The sequence below is a fragment of the Monodon monoceros genome, unplaced genomic scaffold (assembly GCF_005190385.1).
Source record: "Monodon monoceros isolate NGI ecotype Baffin Bay Population unplaced genomic scaffold, NGI_Narwhal_1 Super_Scaffold_7, whole genome shotgun sequence".
Taxonomy (NCBI): Eukaryota; Metazoa; Chordata; class Mammalia; order Artiodactyla; family Monodontidae; genus Monodon; species Monodon monoceros.
In genome coordinates, this window is record NW_021703784.1 from 8,047,162 (window position 1) to 8,073,685 (window position 26,524).

General features: G+C 41.0%; 1 protein-coding gene across 3 annotated transcripts; it reads right to left on the minus strand.

Annotated features, from left to right (window-relative positions):
- Positions 1 to 4,697: 4,697 nt before the first annotated feature.
- Positions 4,698 to 17,549, minus strand: EI24 (EI24 autophagy associated transmembrane protein). Of its 3 annotated transcripts, none has more exons than XM_029208830.1 (12): positions 17,365 to 17,533; positions 15,820 to 15,966; positions 14,777 to 14,889; positions 11,616 to 11,761; positions 10,963 to 11,023; positions 10,036 to 10,102; positions 9,418 to 9,542; positions 8,981 to 9,100; positions 8,519 to 8,630; positions 7,726 to 7,837; positions 7,110 to 7,184; positions 4,698 to 6,171 (listed from the first exon to the last, which is right to left on the minus strand). In XM_029208830.1, the coding sequence occupies exons 3-12, from the start codon at positions 14,816 to 14,818 to the stop codon at positions 6,009 to 6,011; spliced, it is 1,023 nt and encodes a 340-aa protein (XP_029064663.1). In that variant the 5' UTR covers positions 14,819 to 14,889; positions 15,820 to 15,966; positions 17,365 to 17,533; the 3' UTR covers positions 4,698 to 6,008. The 3 variants fall into 3 exon arrangements, with proteins under 3 accessions (XP_029064663.1, XP_029064664.1, XP_029064662.1); XM_029208831.1 differs by having other exon boundaries at positions 15,820 to 15,979; positions 17,365 to 17,522; XM_029208829.1 differs by lacking the exon at positions 15,820 to 15,966 and having other exon boundaries at positions 17,365 to 17,549.
- Positions 17,550 to 26,524: the final 8,975 nt, after the last annotated feature.

Genomic DNA, 26,524 nt, shown 5'->3' on the forward strand with positions numbered 1-26,524 from the left:
TCGCAGCGTCGGGTCCGCCTCCCGGACCTCTCCCCATTGGTTGACTCAGGGCCAATACGACACTTGAAGAGACCGATAGGATGACGGAACTGTCTGTCAGACTCGGAGGCGTGGACGAAACCGCGCTCCCACTTTTTAACTGGACAATACAGGTATCATTTAGTAGCCGGAAGGCGGGACTTCGTGCAACCGCCGAGCCATGATAGGCCGGCTCATGAGAGCGAGAGCGCGGAAAGAACACACTCGGAGCAGTTTGGTTGAGGGCCGAGCAGTGACGTGTCGGTCTGCGGGCCGCGAAGGAGTCGCGAGCGGAAGGTGTGGCGCGTTTAGCACAGTCACGTGACAAGAAGCGGAAACTACGCGAAGGAATGGGCAGAAACTACAAATCCCGAAAAGCCGGGCTGAGGTCGCTCGCCTCCGTTCCTGAGAGTTTCGTTTCTTTATAGGTAGAAATTGATGTTGCCTAATATAAGGTTAAAGGAGAGGTGGGAAGAATTTTCTACCTATTCTCAATGAAACCTCAATCGTTTCCCGGTCCAGACCTCTACATCTTGTGCAAGATCTTGTCTGACAGTTCGCTCAAGAGCTGTTTGACTTTGCTCCGGTAAACTGCGATGGACAAGAGCCCTGCAAATGTCACGAGGCATTTATTTCCCTTTCTTAAGCCCCTGACCTCGTGAATGAGCATGCCTAGGGCTAAAGGGGTCGTCGGCGTTCGGTGGGAAGAATACGCCGCGGGCTGAGTCCCCCACGGTCGCAGAGGCGGTCCTCCCAAAGCGTAGACAAGCTTCTTCCTGGAACCAGCTTGCAGCCTGGCGGTGCTTTGCTCACCCCTTTGTAAGTAACCTGCCAGTGAAAGCTGCCTTGCCTCTCTTCCCCTTCTCTCCTCACACACAAAGAAACGTTGCTTGAAGGCACGGAAGGGGGCGAAGTTTCAGCAGCCAATTCCATCACCTCTCGGACACGCACTCCCACTCCCTACACATCTCAGTGAGCACGAGCCACACCGACAAAAATGGGAGCATCCGGCAACTGTTCAAATGTAGTGCCTGCGGCACTCCTTTCTCTTGGCGGTTACTCTACTGTTGAATGCAACCGACCAAACTTACTGAAAGCATATTAAATCAGTACTTCAAAATCACGTGTAGTTTTCAAAATTTACACGACCAGGTTCACCCCAGGATGAGTCAATAGATCTGCTTTTTCGTTTTGTATTTATAATGTGTTCAGTGTAATTTTATTAACAGAAGGAAAATGAAGCTGAACCTGAAGGAACTGCAGAACTTCAAGCAAATGCTTCTTCAAAACGAGTTTTTCTTTAAAAAAAAAAAAAAGGAATTAAAATTAGATTCCTTTACATAAAAAAAAATACTGCTTCAAGAACATTTAAGATATCGAGGTTCTTTTTTTTTTTAATTACTAAACCTGTTTCTTAAAGGGATATGTTTGACTTCCCAGGTGGTACAATTAAGTCAGCTTTTTCAGAAGTCAAAATATACTACTAAAGAATACAGTTCAAAATCTAAGCCAAGCATCAACTGTACTCCAATAACAACTTCTAAAAAATCTAATGCTATTTTTAGGATGATTCTTTAATATCAGTTGATAGGGAAAGGCTTATAAGTAAAAGTCTGGATGGCAAAATCATGGGGAAAATTATAGTTATTATAAACCCAGAGATTATACACGAACATTCAGGGTATCAGTTAATCTCTCTCCCTCCTGACTTATTGGACCAGAAGTTTTATTTGGTTCCGAAAAACTTTTTACAGTCCTATCAGTTGCTTAAAATAATGCTATTTTTAGCTTGCTTTATAGGAGTTGTCATTCATGTGGAGCTTTTGGTCTTTCCTGAAATGTCTACTTACCTCTTTTATATTATTGATCGAAAGAAACATGTCTTCATCTCACCTGGAGCAGACCAGAGTAACAGTACGTTTTCTTCTTGAAGATGTTCTCCCCAGAACCCACCTTTCCAAGTATGCTGTATAGCTGTATTACCAAGATTTCTTCTCAATGCACTCTGATTCCACTGTTTCATGACTCTGATTCCACTGTTTCATGTTGTTTGGTTGGGTGTTTGTTTTAATTAGTCATCTATTTCTTGGAATTTTCACTTCGATAGATTCAAGTAACTTTTTCAGAAAAGCTGAATGGAAAGCAAACAATGCCTTTATTTTGTCCTTGATAGCATAGCTAGGTTTAGAGTTCTAAGAACGAAATTAGGACCCACCCATCCCATATACAGACAAGCACACATAAAAGCATACTTTCAAGGCACTACAATTTTATCTTCTATTACTCAGAGTTGTTCTTGAGAAGTCTAATAGCAATGTGAGTCAGTCTCTTGGAGGTAACCTATTTTCCTGGTGTTTCTCCATAGAGATCCCATCTGGTTTTTTGGGTTTTTTCTTCCTTTCATTGCTTTTCACTTGGCAGTGAAAAGCATCTATATGAAAAGTCCAATTTTCATCGTTTAAGTCCCGAAACTTTCCTGATTTTATTGTCTCCATGCTTCTGTTCTCATTTTCTGAAACAAATGTCAGATCTGATTCTTGGATACCTCCACGAGTCTTAACTTTTTCCATGTCTTAATCTTTTTGCTCTTTGTTCTGAGAAATTTCCTCAATTTTACGTTGTAGTTCTCTAATTTAGCGTCCTCGGCATCACTTCTATAAGCCATCTCATTTAATTTCCACAACTGTTTTAACTTCCAAGAACCTTCCTATTCTGTTCCCTTTTCACAATCTGTTCTTACTTCAGGGATGCAATAGTTTACCAAGTTTCTATGAAAGTAGTTATTAGAATTTGTTAACTTTTATTTCTAGAATTACTTAAATTTCCTCCAGGTCCAGGTGGGGTTACTGTGTATCTTAGAAAAGCTCCTGAAATGATGCTGCTGTTAACCCATGGTTAAGAACTACTTATCTAAATGATCAAATGGTTACTCTTTGTCCCACAGGTCTGAAGGTACAACATTTAAACTTGAAATCAGAGAATGAGTCCAAGGATGGAGCCTGAACACATGGCATAATCTCTTATCCTACTCAAAGATTCTCTGAATTCCAATGTTTTATCCAACTTCGAGACCTATGGAAAATAATAGTTATTTGAACACGTTAATTCTTAAGAATTTGATCATTTCTCAGTCTCCTACACCGTATCGTTAGGTCCAAGAGGACAGCAGTCATATTTTTGGTTCACCCTTGAATCCCCAGTGCCTTGGAGAGCCTGACAGAGAAAGCGCTCAAATGACTGTTATGTACTTAAGTCATCTGTTCCCTTCACTTGATCCTTTACTGGTTCTATGGACTCGCTTTAGGTTTATCCAAAATATTTCTCTGAATGTACAGCTCTTATTGTTAAAAAGACCGAACTTACACTGACCTGGAGTCAGCTTCCTTATAGCTTCTGTGGGTTGAACGATAGCACAGGAGGAATGTTAGGGTGGGGGCAAAGAAGGGGGGTGGTGAGATGACTGCTGAACAGCCTTCCATCACTACTGAAGAACCAGTAACATCTACCAGAGCAACCTCCACACAGGTAACCACGGAGCACAGAAGCTGAACAAATGTACTACTTCTATAATCAGAAAGTAAGTGGATGGAAAATGAACAGTGAACAACTATAGTTGCCCTTTTATTCCCACAGAAGTTATCCTTTAAGGTGGTTCACAAACCCCTAACCATTAGTTGCCCTCTTCTGGGTTTATTCCAGTTTGTCACAATTTCTCTTAAATTTTCTCTTGGCCCCTTACCAAGTGCATAGCAATGAAAAAGTCAGTGCATGAATTTGTCCATTTAAAAGTTTCCAACAGACTTAACATACTCAGGTCTAGAAAGCATTTACTTTGTACAGTTACTATAATGGACAACTCAGCTCTAGATAGGATAAAAGGGTCGTGTTTTCAACACACATACCTGTCCGAGCTGTGATGTCTGCCCCTGAAGAGAGATTTGTGAACATGATTCCTTAGATCCTCCTGGCTGTATGATTGAAACTCAAGCTCTCACTTTCGTCTGTAGTGATGTGCCCTCCCTTGTTTTCAGTTACTATTAGTCTGCCTTAAACTGCCATTCTGAACTTGGCAAAAACAGAGCCTACTCTCCCTTTGATCCCCATTTCCTAATCGCTGCCCTCACTGCCCATATGCTAGTGAAAAGAGAAGTTTACACTGCTTTTGTGTACATCTCATGAAATTAGGAATACCTACAACAATAGACATTTGGTAATCTAGCCTTTGTACAGGCCTGGCCTCTCAATTACACTAATAAAACTTTACAGATTCCTCACATCCAGTGACTTAAAGCATTTTCTACAGCCAGGCACAGTGCTGGATAATATCACTTGCCTTCCTCTACTCAACTTCCCTCACCCTTCTAAGACCAGCTTAGCTGACACAAATACAAATTTCAGGCAGCAAAGACGTGGCCATTTTAATCTCATTTTAAAATCTACAACAACCAATCTTAAGTAAGGCAGTCGCTGATCAGTTGCAAGCTGATGAAATACTGAGGTCTTCTTCAACCACCCCCTCGGCAATCAGAAAGTAGTTCTCTGCAATACTACTGTCAAATGACCAGAGGGATATTGAAAATAAATCTTAAACTGTCTTTTACAATTTTTTGTTCACGAGCTGGAAACACCTACTTCCAAAATACCCACTATTTTAAAACCTCTATATTCAAATTTGGTTCACATCTGCTGGCAACGATTTTTAAATCCTTACTTTGTCCTGTACATAGTAAAGGTTTCTGTTAACCAAGTGTCTAACCTCTTCCCTAATGAGAATGTTCAATTCTTGAAGTCTAGAAGGCCCTCTCTTCATTCATGAGTACACAGGACAGATGCACATATAGACTTGAAAACAACTCAATCCCAAATTCTTTCACAAGATGTTAACATGATTATAATCACGTAACCCAAACTTCTTCAGGGAACATTTTTCAGAACTAATCTTCCAAATTATCCAAGACAAAGTCCTGGGTTACATGCATATGTTTCTTGAAGTGACGACTTGTAAATTTCAACCATTACACATTTGTGGGAAACAAGCTCACGTTTGTGATGTCTTAAAACTGTGCAAGTGCTTTGACGCCTGCCCCTCCCCCCATATTTATTCTCTTTAAAATGACAGGAAAACACCAACCAATCACAGGTTTAATGGGTTTAATAAGTTTACCCCTTCAGTTCCTATTTGCAGCACCCAATATTCCTTTGAAATACCAGACAGACCCAGCAGTGGCCAACAATAAAGTTCAGACCTCCAGAGTTTAAAAGTTCAGGTTCTCTGAACATTCTGTGTTGCAGTGGCACTTGTCCAAAATTGGTACCTCCCTATAGCTGGGGGAGCTTTAAATGTACCAGTGAAAAAAGCTTCTTCCCCTTCAAGGGGAAGAAAGAAAACCACTCCTCAAAACCCAGCAGATCTGGCTGTGAGGTCTTTCCTCCTGTCCCATCTCTTCAGGCTTGTTTTTTTTTGCAGTGGAGCAAGAGACCAAATCTAGCCTGAGTTATAAGAAACAAGACAGTGATGGCTATAACGGGAGTGACCAGGAGCAGCAGAGTGTCCTTTACTTCCCACGTCCAATATATGTGCTTCACAGAAAAACCAAAACAACAGGTCCACAAAATACAACAACTAGAATTACAAAAATCCATTCATCCAAGGGTGGTGGAAGGCAGGAAGGGGAGGTGGGAGGATAAATGGCACAGGGAGAAAAAGTATTCAAATCAGTCCAGGCACGGGGGCTGGCAAATGCTAGAAAAGAGCTGCAGAAAAACCTGTGGTCCTTTCAGACTCACCGGTGTTTAAAATCCATACTGGTGTCAGGACGATTCTGCCTTACGTGCACCAGACAAAAATCCCGATTCCTCAGAGAGAAGGTAATATGCACAGGGCCCTTGGCAGAGTGGGTCCTGCCTTCCCTGGTCGGGGAGGTGAACAAGAAAAAGAGCTGACGCGGCATCCTTCCAATCCCACCCATCCCCTCTGGGTGGCAGGCGACTCAGTGGCCCTCAGCAGCCTTCAGTTTGGCAGGAGATGGGTGTGGTGAGGGGAACTTCTCTGCAGAAGTTGAACTACTCAGGGCAGACTGCAGGTAGACTGTCTTGTGGAAGAGTCTGTTGCTTAAGAAAACCACCAAGGAGAAGAGGCGCAATTGGAAAAGGCTAAAAGGCAAAAGAGACCCAACCTGTTAGACACCCCCAGTTGAGCAAAATTGTTTTAATTATTTGACAACTTACTTGACTACTTTCAATTTAAAACGATACAGGGGAAAACAAGACACCAGAAATTTGATCAAGCATGTACAGAGGTTAGACACACAGATTAAACAGGCAGCAACTAAAGAATGCACTGGGTCCTGTCAGAAGTGCAGTAGTATCACCATTTGCAGTATCGGGGCTTAGAGGAAATAAAGTTCTATTTTAGATTAATTCTGATTCAAGAAGTACCTTTCTAGGGTACAAACTTCAAGCTATGTCTGAAGATATCATATGCTATGTGTATTTCATTTTCAGGAGAGCTTCAAGAGAAAGTTAGTTATGTTAAGATACACACTTAGCATTTACTGGATAGCAAGAACATGCAAGAACCCAAAGCAGATTGGAAATTTCTAATAAGTATATCCTCACTGACTTAACCAAAATTGATCAAAAGATTGGGCTTTTCTCTGAAGTGATAAAACTTTCAGAGTGCTAGTGTTACTAAAGATTCATTTTAAAATACTTTGTTTTACTGTCATTATCAATAAATTCCCGTAGCCAGAACACATGGCCCACTATTTTTAAAAAGTTGGCCATTCTTACAAAATGAGCTCAATTACAGGTATAAGTGCCTTATTCGGTGAACTGTTACATTTTAAGAATATGTATAATAGCAGCAATTTCTGAAACACATATGTGCACATATGCATGGGGAAAATTTTGGGATACATCCCAGAAGTGTTTCTCTTGTTGAACTGTATATTAATAGTTTCCTGCAATGTAAGGTTATTTTTAAAAAACCTTAACAAAAATGTCTCATTCACATGATTGCAGTGTTACGGCCCCAACACTTTAGACCAAAAAAACTTAATACATTTTAGCTAATACTGGCTAATACTTACTATGCTTTGCCAGGGGTCTTTGCTTCATTGGCGCTGATAATGAATAAAGGAAAGAGGATAGAGAATAGGCAGCCACTGTTTAAAAAAAAAAAAAAAGAAAAGAAATAATTAGTCACCTTCAAAACAGCCATGACTTTGAAGATATTAGAAGCCCAAAGTTCTTTGCCTCCAGTGCTAAATATCATGGCTTGATGCACCCTTAATGTATCAAACACATCTTTAAAAAAAAAAAAAAGGATTTTTCTAAGCACTGGCTATGTTTAACATTGTTCGAGGAAGCAAAACAGAAGAATATGGCATATATGATCATGCAGACTATATTTTAATGCTGAGAATTCCCTGGCGGTCCAGTGGTTAGGACTCCGTACTTCCACTGCTGGGGGCACGGGTTCGATCCCTGGGTGGGGAAACAAAGAAGGCCGAAAAAGGGGAAAAAAAAAAAAAAAAAAGCTAACTGACAAATGTCTATGACTATCTGTCAGGGAGAAAAAATCCTACAGACCTCCTGATGGCCAAATAAGAATGCAGAATGCCTAGCACAGAACCAGGCATACAGAAGGTGCTCCCTACACTGAGTATTTTTACCAGTCCCCTTCAGTCCCTACAGTCAAATTACCTGACAATGTAGGAGGACTGCATTGCTGTGAGGAAAGCCAAGGGCAGACCAAATCCAAAGTAGTAAGGCCAATTCCTTTCTATGTTTGACAATCGCTGGTGCATTTCAATTCCTAAAACAAGGAGCCAATACAATTAGGCTGCATATTTCCTTTTAGTCAAATGACTAAATATGGTAGACAATTTATTTGAGGTTTGAGTTGTAGGTACAGAATTGCCATTTAGAATACAACTAAAGCATATAAATTAGAATTGTCCAAATCTGATAAAGCTTCTATGCGAAGGTTTTACAATTGAACAATCACAATTTCAAAACTGGCGGGCTAAGTGAATTCTGAATTACAACACCAGAATCCTTTGTAAGTATTAGTCTTGAACAAAGCAAGAATCAAAAAAAGGCAGCTATCCTCTAGGAATCAATTAACCCCTTTCAACCAACCACACCCAAATATGCCAAGGACTTTCAAAATATCCCCCCAAATAATCTGTATGCACCAACATCAAATTAATTTCTCTAATTCAAAATAACTCGTGCTCATTTATGCCATCTTATGGCTGTCAGAGCTACGTGACATTAAGCTCCATAAGGATGATGCTACACTGCTACATTCCCCAGCAACAAAGTTAAGGGTTAACCCCCCAAGCCAAATCTAAGTCCCCTCTTGCCAAAATGTCTGCTTCATTACAAAGACAATTTGCCAAGGGCCTAAGTATTGAAGAATTTAAGAGGTCTACTTAGCAGCACCATTTCCAAATTGGGCCTCCAAGTTCTGAGTTTCTTTAGACAGGCTTACCTTTATTGAACCAACGATATTCGAAGCAGTATAGTGAGTAGAGAAGAGACATATGCAGGAGACTAACCAGCTGACCAACAAGATGGATGGGAAAGAGACTCACAAACATCCCCTGAAGAACAAGTATGGAAAATCTTAATTCCAAAGCTTCAGAGACCTGACACTGTTCACCTGCCACTCTGAGCCATCTACCTAGATAGCCTGATAGTTGCTTCTCAAGTTTCTAAATAGCAGGAGAGTGAAGAATGCTCAGGGTGGCAGGGAGGAGCAGGCAAATTCATGTTTCTTTACGATTTTATGATTTTAAGTCTCTAGTTGTTTCTGTGAAAAAATGATTTACAAATCATTGCCTCCCATAAACGTATCTGCTGAGTATAAATGTGACACCCTGTCTTTGTGAAGCTCCCTCTAGTGAATCTTCTTTTCTTAATCTGCTCCACGTGCCCAGAAGGCCAGTCTCACCTGGAGGAGGAAAAGAGCCTGCAGCAAAAGGTTGAAGAGCATGTCAGCAATTATTTTGCTGACACTAGGGAATGGGTGAGGCTTCCTCCCTGATACCTCGAAGGCCAGGTCAGCTATATCCTGTAAGAGAGAAAGGAGCTCACCAAAACATGAATTAAGTGGCCTCAATACCCAGCCCCAAAGCTAAGGCCACTGATCTGCCATGAGACCTGCCAGGGGAGAAAAGCCCCTGGACATCTGGCCATGAGATGCTCTGGAGACCTGAGAGGATAATTCCATTTTACAAGAGCACAGAGATCACCCACTTGCTGCTTGACCAAGAAAAGTTAAGGCGGTGAAATCGCTCCCTACATGGCCACTAACTTCACAGGCTGAAACCTGCCACCAGGCGATCCATTATGCCATAGAACCCAGACTCCATTCTGCCCTGGACCTACCTGAAACCAAATTGCATTCACAACTTTGCTAAGCACAAACAGGGGGAGCACCCAAAGAGCACTGAAAATTGACGTGAGGAAAAACTCGAGCCACGACCAAACATCCCCATGTAGTGACGGATCACCTAAGAAAGGCGGAAAGGCTTGTTAGTTTAACTGGAGAAATGGAAAACCAGAAGACCAAATGTGCAACCCCTACTCCACACACATACATCTTTGGTTCCTGCCAGCACATCACTGCACCTATTTCAGAGAGTCTTATTCTTCATAGACACACCAAATTCTGGCCACAACTCCAATTCAGAGTAGCCAAGGAGATGTGCTGCTTACCTTGAGACAAACCTGCTTACCGGGTGGTGACTGATATGTCAGTGACCAGCAGTACACCGTATGCAGGAAACCACCCTGGTTCAAATCCCAGCTATGCCACTTACTAACGGTTTAACCTTGGTAACCAATTTCCATTTCCTCATCTATAAAATGCTATCTGTAACAATACCCAAAGGGTTGTTGAGAGATTTCAGTTAAAAACATCTAAAGCTGCAGGTACAGAGGAAGTATTCAATAGACTGAGGGAGACACGGAAACACCTCCCACCTCGGCAATGGACATACTTACCAATAATTTGGGCCGTTACTGACTGAAGCACGGGAATAAACACTCGATAAAACAAAAGGAGACTGAACTAAAGGAGAGAGGAAATAAGGTAAACATTAAAAGCCCTTCTTTAAAACAGGAGTTCCAAGTTTCAGTGTAATTATTTTCCAGATGGAAGTGTCTTTTACAAATTAGGAGCCCTGAAGTGGTACCAAAATTGGACTCAGTTCTATTTCCCAATTCTCCAGCTGAGGAGTACAAACCTGACACTGCCTACGAAAACAGTAAAACTTCTGGGGGACTAGAAGAACATTTCAATTAGTAGTCACACCAAATTACAGGCATATACTAAGTACACAGTCATATTTTATTAATGAAAGCTAACACCTAAAAACATCTGTGAAATGTTTAGATTAACAAGTTGAATTATACTGAATTTCAAGTCCAAGAAAGTACTTAACTATTTGTTCTTCAAAGTACTCAAATTTCACTTAAGCCTGTGTTGGTTCTCAGTCAGCTGTAGGCAACCTTCTGGTGTGAGTTTCAATAGTAATCAATTTGAGGACATTGCTATGACCAGACAAAGGGAGAAGCTTGCCCATATCCATCTCTTTCCCCTCTGAGCCCCCACAGTTGCTCTTAACCAAAATGTCCAGACAATGTCACAAGAAATTGTTACCTATTAACATTAAAACTTGTGAGTAAGTCATTTAAGAAAAAAGTGTACATTCAGGGCTATCTATTCCTGACATTTACATACAAGTTTTCTCTGAGTGGGAATAAAATGAGTGAAGGTGCACAGAATCCTGAGTCATGGCCTTAAGCACGTATTAGCAGGTGAAAGCTACCTGTCTCAGTTTCAAGAAGACAGTTGAGAACCATGAACACCAAAATAATCTGAATAAAGATGCTTATAAGGCACCTGGAATTTGACGAAAAAGAACTTACCCAGAATACTCCACCATTCCAAGCGCAGCACTGAAAAATTCTACTAACAATACGTGGTTCACTGGAAAAGACCACATGTATTTAGCTTAAAAGGCATACAGGCTATTTCCATAGTATCATTCAGTAGCTCTCCTTTTTACATCTTTTGTTGACATTTTATTTTTCCAGCACCTACTGTTATCCCAATGTTCTCTCCTAATGTCAATAAGAAAAGGCTAAAAATATTTCAAGAGAAGCAGTTTTTCTTAAAAAAAAACAAACACAAAAAAAACTATATTTTCTAAATTCCAAGACTGGAGACTAGAAGAGGATGTCTGAGGTTCTTCTATCAAAATCCACACAGGCACTCCTAGAAGTATCCACCAATCCAAGTAATTTTTTTATGGCTCTCTATTCACCATCCTGATTTCTTTTAAACACCACGACATTTTGAACAAGGATTACTGCTAGACACCAGTTTAATTCAATGTGAGGGGAGTGGGGGGAAATCACCTGTAACTTTTTTGGGGCAGAAAGCACAAAAGACAAATAATGGGGTATTGAAACTCCAAGTCACTATGTAGTGTCTGAATTCTATACTAAGTTTAATCACTTCCTAAAGTGCCCACAGAAGGGAATTCAGATGTTTTCTGACATCAGCCTCCACTCCTTACCTCTCTTGCTTCCTCTCTATACTCTGGGCTCTCCTCTGAGCCAGGACACTGCTTGCCCTTCTTCGACGCTGCTCCTCTCTCTTTTGCTGAATTCGAGCATCTAGCTTTGAGATGGTACAAATTCCCCAGATGGAGTCTTTGATTCCCTATACACAAGAGTATCATTTTTAAAGAGGGAAGATTTTGGATCAGAAGACTTTCCAAAGTTACATACAGGAAAGTGATGAAATAACAGTGGAAATCATGGTACTTAGTTTGCTACAAAGCTTAGCGGACCCTTGATACTTTTGTATTTTGAAATAATTCCCAATTTACAGAAGAGCTACAAGAACGGAGAACTCCCTAATACCCTTTCTCAGGATTCACCACTATTTTGCCACATTGTTATTTATTCTTGTTTATATATATATATACATTTTTTTAGATCATTTGAGTAGGTTGCTGTGTCATGTCTCTTTACTTTTAATTGTTCAGTGTATATTTCCTAAGAACAATATTGTTCTTAGGAAATATATATAGTTATCTATTAAAGAAATTAAATATTGAAACAGTTTAATCTACAGTCCATATTCCAGTTTCCCCATTTGTCTCAGTAATGCCCTCTATAGCATTTTTACCCCTCAAGTATCAGACATCAGTTCAGAATCACATGTTGCATTTAGCTCTCATATCTCTTCAGTCTCCTTTAATCAGGAACAGCTCCTTAGCGTGTCTTCCTTTATGAAGTATACAGGTCAGTTATTTTACGGGATGCCCTCAATTTAGGTCTGTGTCCTCATGATTAGGTCCCAGGTTACATATTTTTGGCAGGAATATCACATAAGTGATGGTGTGCCCTTCCAGATATTACATCCAGAGGCATGTGATGTCTGTCTCACCTTGCTGGTGATGTCAATTTTACATATTCAGTCAAGGTGTTATCCAGCTCCATTGTATGGCTGCAAATTTTTCTCCTTGCAACTAATAAGTAATCTGTGGGCAGACATTTCTGATACCAGGCAAATATCCTGCTCATCAAGTCCTCTCCCCTAGATTTAGCATCAATTAACAATTCTTGCCCAAACCAATCTTGAATAACATGGTTGCAAAATAGTGGTTTTCTACTCCCTCTAACACTTACCGATACTATAAAGCCAAGTTATTGCCCTCCTCTATACTCTTCCAATATCAATCTAATGTCTACAAGTACAATCTACATCCTGTACTAAACTAGCAATACTAGGGTAGATTAAACACTGGTCTCAAGAAAGAACCAGGGCTGGACCAAGGCTAATGGAAGACACAAAGAAATAATCACTGTAAAAGTGTGGAAAGCTGTAGGATAAGAGCATGCCACATAAGACAGAAACAACATTGTAGTGTAGCTGGAGGAGAATGTCCTTAAACAGCGTATGCTGAGGAAGAGGGTTGTTAAGCCTATAAGTCACTGATGGGGGCACTTGCCAATGACTGGAAGAGCCCCAATGGCAGAAAGGTTACTGTTATTACTACAAACATCAGAACTGCCTATTACCCAGTTCAAAGGACTGCACTCATTTATCCACCCACTCCCATATTGAGCATCTTCAATGAGCTAGACAACATATGGAAATGCTCAGGAAACTTATAACTCAGCAGGAAAAGTACACAAGTAAACCAAAAGAAAAAAATAAAGAAATAAAAATTTATAGTTTAGTAAGTACCACAACAGATTTATGTCCAAAGTAGAGTGGGAAGGACTAGGGTATTCAACTTCATCAGGAAGCAGAAAAAAGGGGACTTCCCTGGTGGTCCAGTGGTTAAGACTCCACACTTCCAATGCAGGGGGTGCGGGTTCGATCCCTGGTCAGGGAACTAAGGTCCCACATGCCACGCAGCCAGAAAAAGAAAAAAAAAAAAAAAGCAGCAGCAGAAAAAGGCATTCTGGAAGCAATGGCCAACCTGGATTTAAGAATGGCATTTTCACCTACTGTTATGAGCAAAACAAATTTTAGAGAAAACTGTCCGGATACAGAGAAATGGACAAGTTTATGAAGTACCTGCCGACAGGAGCATAAATTGGCAGCATGCACCTACCTGGTCTTTTATCTACGAGTAATGTTTAATCTTATTTTGCTTTTTAACTTCTAAATCTTCTACAAACAGTTTAAAATTAAGATAGTTAAGTTCAAAGGGCTTAGGGCCTAGTATGTGCTAGGATGATGACAGCATCCCCACTTCTGAGATACTTACAGTCTAGTGGGGCAGACAGACACACAAAGTTCACATTGTACAACTGATCCAGGGTTGAAATTTTATCACACAAAAGGACATAAGGTATTAAAAGAAGATCACATGAATTCTCTTTGGCCCTTCTAAGATATTCCTTCAATTCCCCCCCTTTGATTCAAAGATAATAAACTTTTAAACACTCCCACTCCCCGTCAGAACTGGCCTCTCTCCTGCTCCCAGGAATAGAGCTACAGGGGCTACAACTAGGGCATTAGACCTCAGACAGCCACTATAATGGAATGTTATGCTACTGATCATGTGGGTGACTACATCCTAAACAGATCTCTATGGGACATTTTTCTAGAGCATCATCATCTCCGCCTTGTAGAATGGGAAAATAAGACAGGTCCTATAATGTAGATCCGGACAAAGTAGTTCAGGTAATAGCACTGTACCAATGTTCACTGCTTGATCTTCAACAACATACCATGGTTACATACGATGTTAACATTAAGAGAACCTGGTGAAGGATATAGAGGAGTTCTCTGTACAGCCCTGCAACTCTAAAAGTATTCCAAAATAAAGTTTAGGGAATTCCCTGGTGGTGCAGTGGTTAGGACTCCACGCTCTCACTGCCAAGGGCCGGGTTCAATCCCTGGTCGGGGAACTAGATCTCATAAGCCATGTGGCATGGCCAAAAAATATATATATTGATAAATAAAGTTTATCAAAAAAAAAAGAGGGTCTGGGGCCAAGCTGAACAGGGTTTCAATACTACAGACACTCACTAGACAATTCTCCCAAGCTTCTGCGAGATGCAGGATAATACCTCTCCCTCGAGTAGTGTGGATTAGAATGAAAACTTGTAGGTGAAGAACCCAACAAGCATAATAAAAATTTCAAAAATACCTAAAGGATTTTCTAGTCAGTTCCTGCAGCAAAAGGGTCAAAAGATGACTTGACGTACTCACTCTGGCAAGGTCCTGCAGAAAGGTTTTGACACTGTCAGCCATCTCTTCACCGCCCAAACTATCAACTACACAAAGGAGAGAGAAGTGTTCCCAAATGTCTCATCATGAAGCACCTGGAAACAGACGGAGCATAAGCGGGGAAAAATATTTATCTTCAAGTTACTCACGTACATTTCTACATGATGACGTTTTCCACATACTTCTCTAATAGGATTGCAGTAGATTCTAGCACTTAGGTAGATACTAGCACTGTTAACTAAGTGAAGTTACACCTGTAACTACTGAAAAACCTGAAATCAATAAATTTTTAAATCACTTACCACCCTTTCACTTTTACATGGACTAGTAATCCCTTCTCTGGGCCTTGATGTCCCTAACTATCCCTCCTACACGTCCCAAGTACTTTTGAGATTTGAGATCATGAGATGGGTGATAATTACACTACAATATCTGTGCTTGATGTTACTTGAATACAAATACAGGAGCAAAATGAAAGTTCTAACAAAAATTACTAAATATGCACTTCATACACAGGGCCCTCCAGCACACAGATAAGTTCAAAGTATGATGTGAAATTTCCCACCAAGACCCCCAAATATGCCTTCCCTGTTTTCCAACTTTAAATGTATACATATATGTACAATTTCAACAAGCATGCAGGAAACAATGAATTAAACTAGGCCAAAACAAGGTTAAGTCCACGTGTATAAACATTCTTTAACACACTACAGCTTTCCCATTTTATTTATTTCTTAGGTGAATGAGAAATCTAGCTTCATAAAATAATAACTTGAAAGTTCACATGTATAAGTATTTTTAAAATACTACGCTCCCATGTAATGTCTAAGGTGAATGCAAAACCCATTTTCAAAAATTTAATTAAGGACTTGGGATTCTAAAATTCTCAAACCTGACTAAACCAATCTAGGGTATTCTTAATTTAAGAGATAGACCATAATGACAATTTCACAGGCAGCTTCTATACACCTCGAATTTCAAAACATAAGCACACTTTCCCTAATGACCACTTCACCAAACTGTACCTTATTGACCCAACTGGACTACTGCCACCCAGAACAGGAAGAGCAGGGAATACAGCAGAGAGAAGGCAACTTGCACAACACTGTATGTACCATCTTCTCCTTGGGTCAAATCCTACCCAGATGCACTCACTTCAGGTAGAGAAGTTTCTAGGGTAAGAAACTTTTGTTAATGCTCCCACTTAAAAACAAACAAAAAACACCTGAGTGACAGGATACTCAGTGACAGGTGAATAGTTAATGCTCAATGATGATATATAAGACACTAGTTTCTAAAGATTATCATGGATTCACTTTTAACCATCTACTTCCTCATCTATGAATTAAGAGTATTAAAATTTTTCATAGGTTTTGAGTACAAAGTGCAGTAACATGAAAATAAAAACTTAACTTCTACATAAACATAATCCCACTACAGAATGAGCTAACGTGGGAGTTTAAGGAAGCCGATTAGTTAGTCTGGGTTTCTCAAGGTGCTGACACAGCTGGAAGGATGTGGGTCCTAATCCAAGGAGAGGAGCTGTGTTACCTGAACCATGGCCATTAACAACTGGCTTCTGCAAGTACCAAGTGGCAGGTTACCTACTGACCAATAGTGGCCTGTGAAGGACAAGTCACTTCAATTTTATATGCAGATCCTATTTGAATTATCCGGAATATCCAGAAATATTACCCGGTTGACAAAAAGTTCAGGCAGGGAGAAAAGCAACCTGCCAAGATTTGAGACCAGAGACTGTATAACACGGAGGGAACCCTCCAACTGTGGTGGACGTAAGTGAGATGCATCTGGTTCACAGCATTTCACAGACGGAGGAACTGAACCTCCAAAGTTAAATGGCTTGCCCAAGATTACAGCACGTGAAAGGCTACAGCGAACTTCAAAACCCCGGTGTCTGAACCCTCAGTCGGGGCTTTTTACTCAAGCTTTGCGATGAGGATTTTTGTTTAACCCGAGCATCCCATGGACAAAATGTCTCGTAAGCCTGTAAATACAACTGGCCATTAAATTCCTAAACAGTAATGAGAACTTATTAAGCATCTACTGCGGCACGGTCCTGTACTTTCTAAGTCACTAAACCCAGAAACCCAAGTCCGGAAAGCAGGAGGCTGTCACATCCCACTCCAGTTTCACTAAAGGTAAGCATCCTCACATCCCACCGGGCTCCCCGGATGCTCATAGCCCACAGGTCCCAACCCCCCCAACTCCTTGGCAAACCCGACTGGAAGCTGGTCTCCCTCCGCAACCACAGCCGTGCACGAGGCGCGGGGCACGCTCTCATCCCGTCACGCGGGGAGCTAAAGACAGCCGCGCCGCACCTGGGCAGAGGCTCGCCGGCGACTGCGGGCTGCGTCCCGCGCCCCGGCCCTGCCCCGCCGCCGCAGAACCTTCCCGCCAGGCGTCCCCGCGCGCAGCCCCCACCCGCACCTCCCAACCCCGCGCTCGGGCCCTGCTGCCCTCACACGCCCTCGCCGCCCTAGCCACCGGGGCCCCTGCCGCGCGCGCAGGCTGCGCGGCGCCAGGGCCTGGTTCGGCAGAACTGCACCTACCCGGCAGCTTTGCCCCCGCGGCTCCGGCTCCGGCCCGGCCCCTGGCCCACCGCTGGCCCGCTCGGCTCCTCCACGCCCCTCCGCACCCCTTCGCGCCCGGCCACACACTCCCGCCAGGGAGCTCCCAGGGCCGGGGCCGCTGCGCCCACACTGGGCATGCCCGGGCCGCACGGGGCCGCTGGGAAGTCGGGCGGGCGCAGAGTCCAGCCGCCCGGGCGGAGGGGGCGGGGCCGCGGCGGCGGAGGGGGCGGGGCCGCGTGGTGACTGAGCCTGGGAAATGCAGTCCGTCTTCTGGGCCCACCCGCGCCGCTTCCGGGGTTGCCGTCCTTCCTGATCCCGTATCGTGTTCTTTGCTCCCTCCCACTTACTTCTGCAGGTTTGCTTGTCTTTCTATTATGAAGCCTAACAACAGAACAATAAAATGCAGAAGTATCTTGGTCTCTTTGGTTGGAGACTTCAGTAACCAAAGGGTACTAAGCAATGATGGGTTTAAATCAAGTCATAAAATGACTAAGAATAGGTCAAGCTGCCATGCAATTCGGCTGCATTAGGCGTGTTCTCTGACAGCAAAGTGTTGGCTGAGATTAAAACGATCAAGTAAATAGAAATGAAACTGTTTTCATCTCTGTCCCCAGCAGTCCGTCTCTACCCCAGGGACGGCAATTTCTTGGCATCGAACCATCAAGCCTGACCTATAACCTTTTTCTCCCCTATTCCCAGCCTCTTATATCTCTCATTCCCCATTTTTTCCTCTTTTCTCCACTTCCTATTTTCCTTCACCTCTAGGTGTGCTTAGAGCTGCTCTGCTCAGGCCACCTATAAAATCAGATTTTTACAACTGGAAGCTCTTTAGTATAACCTTACATAGTGTGAGCCCAGGTATCAACTGACTTACTCAAGGTCAGTGGCAGAACAACTACCCAGACCTCCTGACTCTCCTCTAGTTAGTTCAGTGGGCTGGGAGGGTGGGGTCGTTGACCTCTTCTACCCTGCCCAACTTCCAGCCCCATTCCAGAACAGACGAGTCCCCTACTCTGAGCCTGTGGAAACTACCTTCTCTTTCAGGAACAGGGTCACGAAGTCGAAACTAACACGATGGGAGAAGAGAACTAAGCATTCAGAGTAGCAGAAGCCCTGAAATAAAAGGTCCAACCTGGGATTTATATATGTAAACTCCTTTGGAGAAGGGACCTCTTTCTTATTTATTTTAGCCTTGGCAATAATCTCATTTTCACTGAGACCAGATCTATGAATACCTACTGGTTTCCTTTTCTTATAAATCTATTGCTTGATTTACTCCACGATTAAAATCATCACAAAGAGGAGACATTCCTAAACTTCCTTTTTGCCCCATATGAGTAAATAGCTTCAACTATTTATTATAAGGAACTACATAGAAAAGATTTTTATTTCTTTTGGAATTTTGATTAAAATAAGCAGTGTGCTGAGGCTTAGATATCTTATTATAAAGAGACTAAGTGGTTTAATGATAAACTGATTATTGTAATTATTAATTACAATAGCAGCAATTCCTCCAAACTCTATCGTTTCTCAAAAGGGTGAATTTAGGGGACTTCCCTGGTGGTCCAGTGGTTAAGAATCTGCCTTCCAGTGCAGGGTACATAGGCTCAGTCCCTGTTCAGGGAACTAAGATCTCACATGCCACAGGGCAACAAACCCTGCCACAACTAGAGAGCCTGTGCGCGGCAACCCAATGCAGCCAAAAATAAATAAATAAATAAATATATTTTAAAGTGTGGATTTAGGAAGAATTTAGTAGATATGAGTCTACTCTAACTTGCTTGATGGAAGGACATCTTACAAATCCCAACACGTATAATACAGTCCAGATTTTTAAAACAATAATAATTATACATTGCATTTTTAAAGAGCTCTTGCATACTTATTAAAGATTAGATGCCATCTGTGAAACAACTAGGAGGGGCATTATTTTCCTAATTTTACAAGTGAGGAAGCTGTGTGGCAGAGCATGAAACTCAGAAAACTTGATCTCCAGTCTAGCTATGAGCCTTAGTTTCTATAGCACAAGGCTGCTAAATGGGACCTATATGAAGGTCCCTTCTTACTCTATGGTTCCTTGATTTAGTGAATTGGTGACAATACCAGATCCAGAGGCCAGATATCCTAGTTTCTAGCCTTAGAATCTTCCAGGGGAGAGAGATGCTGTGGTTTTTTAAGTATCTACCATGTACCAGGGCTTTCCTATTTATTATTTCACAACAACCATCTAAGTGTTGTAACTGATCAAAAAAAATCCAACCAGGTTTGGCGGATTCCCAGAACCATGCCTTTTTCTTTACCATACCTGCCTTCCATTATGGATCACAAGGCCACCCAGATAAATTTAGGCTTTGTATTATCACCACTAAAGTAGCACTCCTCAAATTTTAATGTGAAAAACAATCACCTGGAAATCTTGCTAGGTTCAGATTCTCATTCAGTCCATCTGGGGTGAGGACCAGGACTCTGCATTTCTAACAAGCTCCCCAGCAATCTACATAAGCATTCGCCTAGTGCCTGTTCTCTATCTACCTACCTTGGCTAGACGTTTGGAATACTTAATGCCCTCAACTTGCTTCTCTTCAGTGGGAAAACAGACAAGGTAATGCAATGTGATAAAAATGAAGTCTTGAGGAACAATGAGGAATTAGCAAAGAGAAGAAAGGGTGGGAAGGGAATTCTACTCAGAGGAAAAAACACAAGCAAAGCTACCCAGCATATTTAGAGCACTGTAATTTGTTCATTATGGCCAGAATAGAATAGGAGGAGAAATGGCAAGAGATAAACTTCCAATTTACTGAGTGCCCTCTATTTGCCAGACCCTTTTCAAATAATAGGATTTAGTGGTAAGCAAGACAGACAAGATGTCTGCTTTAATGGAGTTTACATTCAAGTAAATAGATAGAATAGAATAAAATAAGGTAATAGTGATAAGTGATTTTTAAAAACAAGCATGAAAATGTCATAGAGAACGGCTGGCAGGGCAGCTGCCATTGGCTATTTGAAGGGAAGGAGCTGACTTGAATGTGTTGAGATTTGAATACAGAGAAGAAGCCAGCCTTGTAAAGGTCTGGGGTTAGCAGTGGGAACCAAGTACATAGCCCTAAGGCAAAAACGCGCTGGTATGTGGCAGGAACAGAAATAAGGACAGTATGGCTGCACATATGATGAAGTCATAGTTGCCTCCCTCTCCTTCACCTCCCACCTCCAATCAATTACCAAGTAGTTTTGATTCTACCCCCTAAAAAATGTGTTCAAATCCACGCCCTCGATTCCATCTCGACTGCCACCATCACCTTTCACCTAAATTATTGGAAAAGTCTTCCTGCTTCCAATCAGCTACCTCTAATCCATTCCCTGCACAGCAGCCAGATAGAGCTTTAGGAAATGGAAATCTGATTCTTCTTCTTTCTGCCTAAGAGCCTTCAGTGGCTCCCATTCCCAACAGAATAAAGTCTAAACTCTTTATCATGATTTATAAGGGCTGTGGGTGTCTGGGTCTGCATACCTCTTTCACCACATGCCTCTCTGTACTCTTTCAGTCATCATTCCTAAAATACACCAACTTCCTCTTCCTTCTGAGTCTTCCTATGGCATTCCCTCTGCCTTTCTCCATCCTCTACCACACACACACCTTTCTCCTGGCGAGCCCTCCTCATCCAGCATATTGGCTGCGAAACCTGCCCCAACTACCTCCCTGCTCCTCCTTTGAGCTCCTGGAACACCCTGAACTTCTCTTATTAAAGTATTCACCCTGCTAAATTGTAATCACTTATTTAATTATCTGTCTCCCCCATTAGACTAGGGGAAGACCATCACTGCTTTCTTCTGTTTTATATCCCCATGCCTAGCACAGGGTCTAGCATTGGAATAGGGACTCAAAAATTTGTGAAAGAATAAGTGAATAAATTAATGGAAGTTGAGATAGGCAGTTAAGTGATAGCTTTAAGTCATCACATAAAGTTTGGACACTATCTTGGTGGCAGCAAGGACCTACTGAGAGACTTTAAGGGAAATGATACGATTATATTCGTATGTACAAAAGACCGCTCTCGTAGCAAGGAGACACATGGATATCAGGTGAATGAGATTGGCAGTAGTGAATGTAGAGGCTAGAGGCTGGTTGTTTCCATTATTCAAGGGAGAAATGATGAAAACCTGAATCTGCAGAAAACAGTTTAGAGAGATGGCAAGAAGGAAGAAACGTAAGGACCTGGTGATTGGGTGAGGAGGTAGAGAGAAAAAGGGCTCAAGACTGCACTTATATTCCTAGGTTGGCTAACTTGATGGATAGAAATGTCATTCCCTGAAACTGGAACTATATGAGAAGTAGAAATTATGGAGGAAGATAAATTATGTTTTAGGTATGTTGAGTTCCAGGTACCTGCCATATGTACAACTGGAGATATTTTAGGAGGCAATTGGATCTGGACTCAGGAAAGAGATCAGTGCATGCATATGAGGAACCTACTCAAGTTTGAGGAAGAGTCACCTGAAAGGCTTAGAGGAAATAATCCCTGAACCTCACAAAGAACTAGGAATACTTCGTGTTGCCACCAGCCACAGTGGAAAAACCCATGATAATTAAAGGACGTAGGGTATAATAATGCCTGGAAAGATATTGCCTCAGTAGTGAGAAAAACTAGTTCCTACTAAAGGCTGCTCTGACAAAGCAGCCTACCTTTTTTGTCCTCCATGACAATGTTTAAATGCTATCCTCATCCTTGAAAGTACTAAAATGTTTCATGGAAGGTAACTATATCCCAGGAAAAAAAAGCTCAAGAATATGTATATTAATCCAAAAATAGTCAACTCCCAGCAAGGAAACATTCATAGTGTTTGACATTCAAATAAAAAATGACCAGGCGTGCAAAGATGCAGGAAAATATGCATAATAAGAGTAACTGCTCAATAGAAACATCCATGAATGACACAAAGGATGGAGTGAGTCAATAAAGGCATAAAAACCTATTGTAACTGTTACCTGTTCAACAAGGTAAAGAAAAAGATTGAGTAAGTTGGCACAAGAAGATACCAAAAAGGCCCAAATCAAACTTCTAGAGGTTTAAAATACAATGTCTGAGATGAAAAAGTTTTGAAGAAATAATGGCTGAAACGTGTCCAAATCTGATGAAAACTATAAACCCACAGATAAGACCTAAATCAGAAGAAACATGAAAAAAAAAGTACAGCAAGACACATCATAATCAAATCGCTTAGGGGGAATTCCTTAGCAGTGCAGTGGATAGGACTCCGCACTTCCACTGCAGGGGGCACAGGTTCGATCCCTGGTCACGGAAGTAATATCCCGCAAGCTGCGTGATGCGGTCTAAAAAAAATTTTTTTAATAAAAATTGCTTAAAACCAGTCAGAGACGAAAAAGAAACATTATGTTTGGAGAATCAAAAATAAGAAAGACAGTAAACTTCTCATCAGAAATAAAGCCATATGAGAATGTAGCAGCAACTTTAATTTTTTGGCCTCTGGGCATGTGGGATCTTAGTTCCCCGACCAGGGATGGAACCCAGGCCTATGGCAGTGAAAGCCCAGAGTCCTAACCACTGGACCCCACAAGAAACATTAATGGAAGTTTTTCAGGAAAAGGGAATATCACAACAGATGGAAACCCATGTTCACGCAAAGGAATGAGGAGCTCTAAGAAAGGTAAATGTGTGCGTATAAAAGAGTTTTTTCTTATTTCCTAGATTTCTGAAAAACAATGGGATGTTAAGAGCAAAAATAATAATATATTGGAGGTTTATAACATATGTAGAAGTAAAACGAATGACAACAATAGTATAAGGTCCAGGAAAAGAGTAATGAAAGAACACTGTTTTAAGGTTCTCATCATATACACAAGTATAATATTACTTGTAGGTTGAACTGCAATCAGTTAACGATGTAAAGCTATAAACCCTAAAACAACCAGTAAAATAACAAATCGAAGAGCTATAGTTAATAAGCCAAAAAGGGAAATAAGATAGAATCATAAAATATAGTTAATCCAAAAAAAAAGAGAAAGAGAAAAAGGGGAGAGAGACAGATGGGACAAATAGAAAACAACAAGATATTAGATTTAAGTCCAGTCATATCACTAATCACATTAAATGTAAAAGGCCTAAACACCTCAATTAAATGCATACATTTAATGAGAAAATGCATTGTAAATTGTACATCAGTAATATTTTGCTAGCTGCCTCTTTTGCCATTTCTGGAAGCAGGTATTCTAGGAGTCTTGGCCACATGGTCTGTAGATAGATAGTTAGAAGGAGCCCAAATTCAGTTGGCAAAGATCCCCTGCACAAATAAACCAGTGAAAATATATTTTAGCAACTGAAAGGCATTATGAATAATACATTATAATGTCCTATCAGGCAGTGATTTGCAAATAAAATAGTAGAAGCCTTACTTTATTCACTTGAACTAAAATATTCAAGTAAATTATTGATCATCATAACTGCTATTCATTGAGGGCTTCCTACGTATGTGGCAGAAACTGGGCTTGTATATATAAACCTCAGCCAACTCTATATAAGTGTTGTTATCAATCGTTTCTCTCTCAGCTAACAGATAAGGAACTGAGATTTACAGAGGTTAAGTAATTGCCCAAGGACAGGCAGATAATAAGTGGCAGAACCAGTCCAAACACAGATCCATGTTACTCCAAAATTTATACACTTAACCATTGTTCTATACTGTCTCCTGAAATTGAAGAGGAGACTTCTGGTTCAAGATGGTCACTGATACCAAATAATTTATCAAACATCTGCCTTAGACCCAGTCCTGACACAGGTGCTAAGATACACAGGTGTATATATATATATATATATATATATATACATACACACACACTTTTTTTTGGATATCAGTTATAGCTGAATGAGTTCATTGAACTTAGTTTATGTGTCATCATTGGTCTGGGCATGGCCTTGCTTGTTTTGTTTGTTTGTTTTGTAATTGAAGTATAGTTGATTTATAATGCTGTGTTAGTTTCAGGTGTACAGCAAAATGATTCAGTTATATGTATACATACTTTTTCAGATTCTTTCCTTTATAGGTTATTACAAAATATTGAGTATAGTTTCCTGTGCTATATAGTAGGTCCTTGTTGTTTACCTATTTTATATATAGTACTGTGTATATGTTAATCCCAAACTCCTGATTTATCTCTCCTTCACCTTTCCCCTTTGATAACCATAAGTTTGTTTTCTATGTCTGTGGGTCTATTTCTGTTTTGTACATAAGTTCATTTGTATGATTTTTTTTAGATTCCACGTTTAAGCGATATCATATATTTGTTTTCATTTATATGTTCCCCTTTATCACAAATAAAGGTGATAAGGGCGATTCTCCTCTTCCTTTCTCTATCCTTTCCTACATAAATGTTCCAAAATGTTTGATATGTATCATTTTATTTGTATATGTTCTTATAAAATGTGAATTGTTTTATTATATGTACATAATTTTACTTTCCCTAAATGATGTGCTAGGGCTCTCAGCCTGTTTCTTTTTTCTGCCCAGGTCTGTTTTGAAGATGGCACCATGTTGATACTAATTGACAGCTAATCCTTTACCTCTCCTTGCTGCCTGAGGAGGCAGTTTAATCTTGTCTTTTTTCTGCAGACCCAGAGGGACCGTTCAGACATGGCTTTGAAAGTCAGATGTTTGCATACCCTGTGACAGGCTGAGCAGGATGGACTGGGCAGAGGAGGTTGTTACTCAGGTTCAGGTGGTTGTCGCCATTTGGCAATGCAACCAATGTTGCAAGATAATCAAATTCAGTGAGCGAGGCCAGAAATCAAGATTTTCACATGAAATCTCCTGATTTCTTAAATGTTGGAAAAACTGAAGGCCAAATCAAATACTTCTGCAGGCTGGGTTCAGCCAAGAATTGCCATAGCCTGACTCGTACATTCAGACATCAGAGAAGGAATGAGATCGGATTTGTGTTTCAGAAATTAAGAGGAGGATGAAATAGAGTGGAAGGCAGGACACTGAAGATTATGACTTGAGGTTTGAATGTGAGTGAACTGAGGGGCTTATGGAATGAAATTCTGACACGTGCTTCATGGAGGAACCTTGAAAACATTATGCTAAGTGAAAAAAACCAACACAAGAGGATAAATATTGTATAATTCTACTTATATGAGGTCCCTAGAATAGAGACAGAAAACACAATAGTCGTTACCAGGGGCTGGGGACAGGGGGAGGCTGGGGAATTATAGTTTAATGGTTATGAAGTTTCAGCTTGGGACGATGAAAATGTTGTTGAGGTGGACGGTGGTGATGACTGCAACAGTAACATGAGTGTACTTAGTGCCATTGAACTGTACACGCAAAAAGGGTTAAAATGGCAAATTTTATGTAGTGTATATTTTACATACACACACACACAAGTTTACTCCCAAACCAACCTCTTCTGTCAACAGGAGAAAGATGAGTTTATTGCTTAGGACAGTAAGGGAGAATACCACCTGGACAGAACTTCCACAGTATCTGAGCGGGCAAGGTTAAGTCAAAATTTATTGAGAATTCGAAGTTTGGTTCAAGGCAATTCTTTCCATACTTGGGGACTTGATTGGGTAAGACTGAGTAAAAATCATGATAGACTAGGAATGGTAGTAAAAGCAGGGTGAGGATTGAGAGCAGAGATTTAAAGGATCTTTTTAAAAAAACAGCTTTATTGAGATATAATTCCCATACCATACAATTCACCTATTTAAAGTGTACAGTACGATGGTTTTTAGTAACTTCACAGAGGTGTGCAACCGTCATCACAATCAATTTTAGGACATTTTCACTAACCCCCCAAATAAACCCCCTACCTGTTAGGAGTCACTCCCCATTTTCCTCCAACTCTCCCCATCCCCTCTGTTGGGAGAAAAACCTTTCCCTCTGCTAATTTAGGTTCAATAATGGGGGTCTTTGAATTAACAATAGATGAATAGGAGAAAGGAAAACAAGTCTTATTCATAGGCATGCAGGACCGTTCAGATGAAGAGGCTCTCTGAACTGCTGTGGGTAGAGGTTTATATATCAATTTAATAGAGGAAGGAGAAAGGAGAGAAAGAGAGCTTCTATGTGAAGTACAAAAGGTTTGGTGTTTTGGGGTTTGTTTTAAGAAATACAAAAGGGCTTT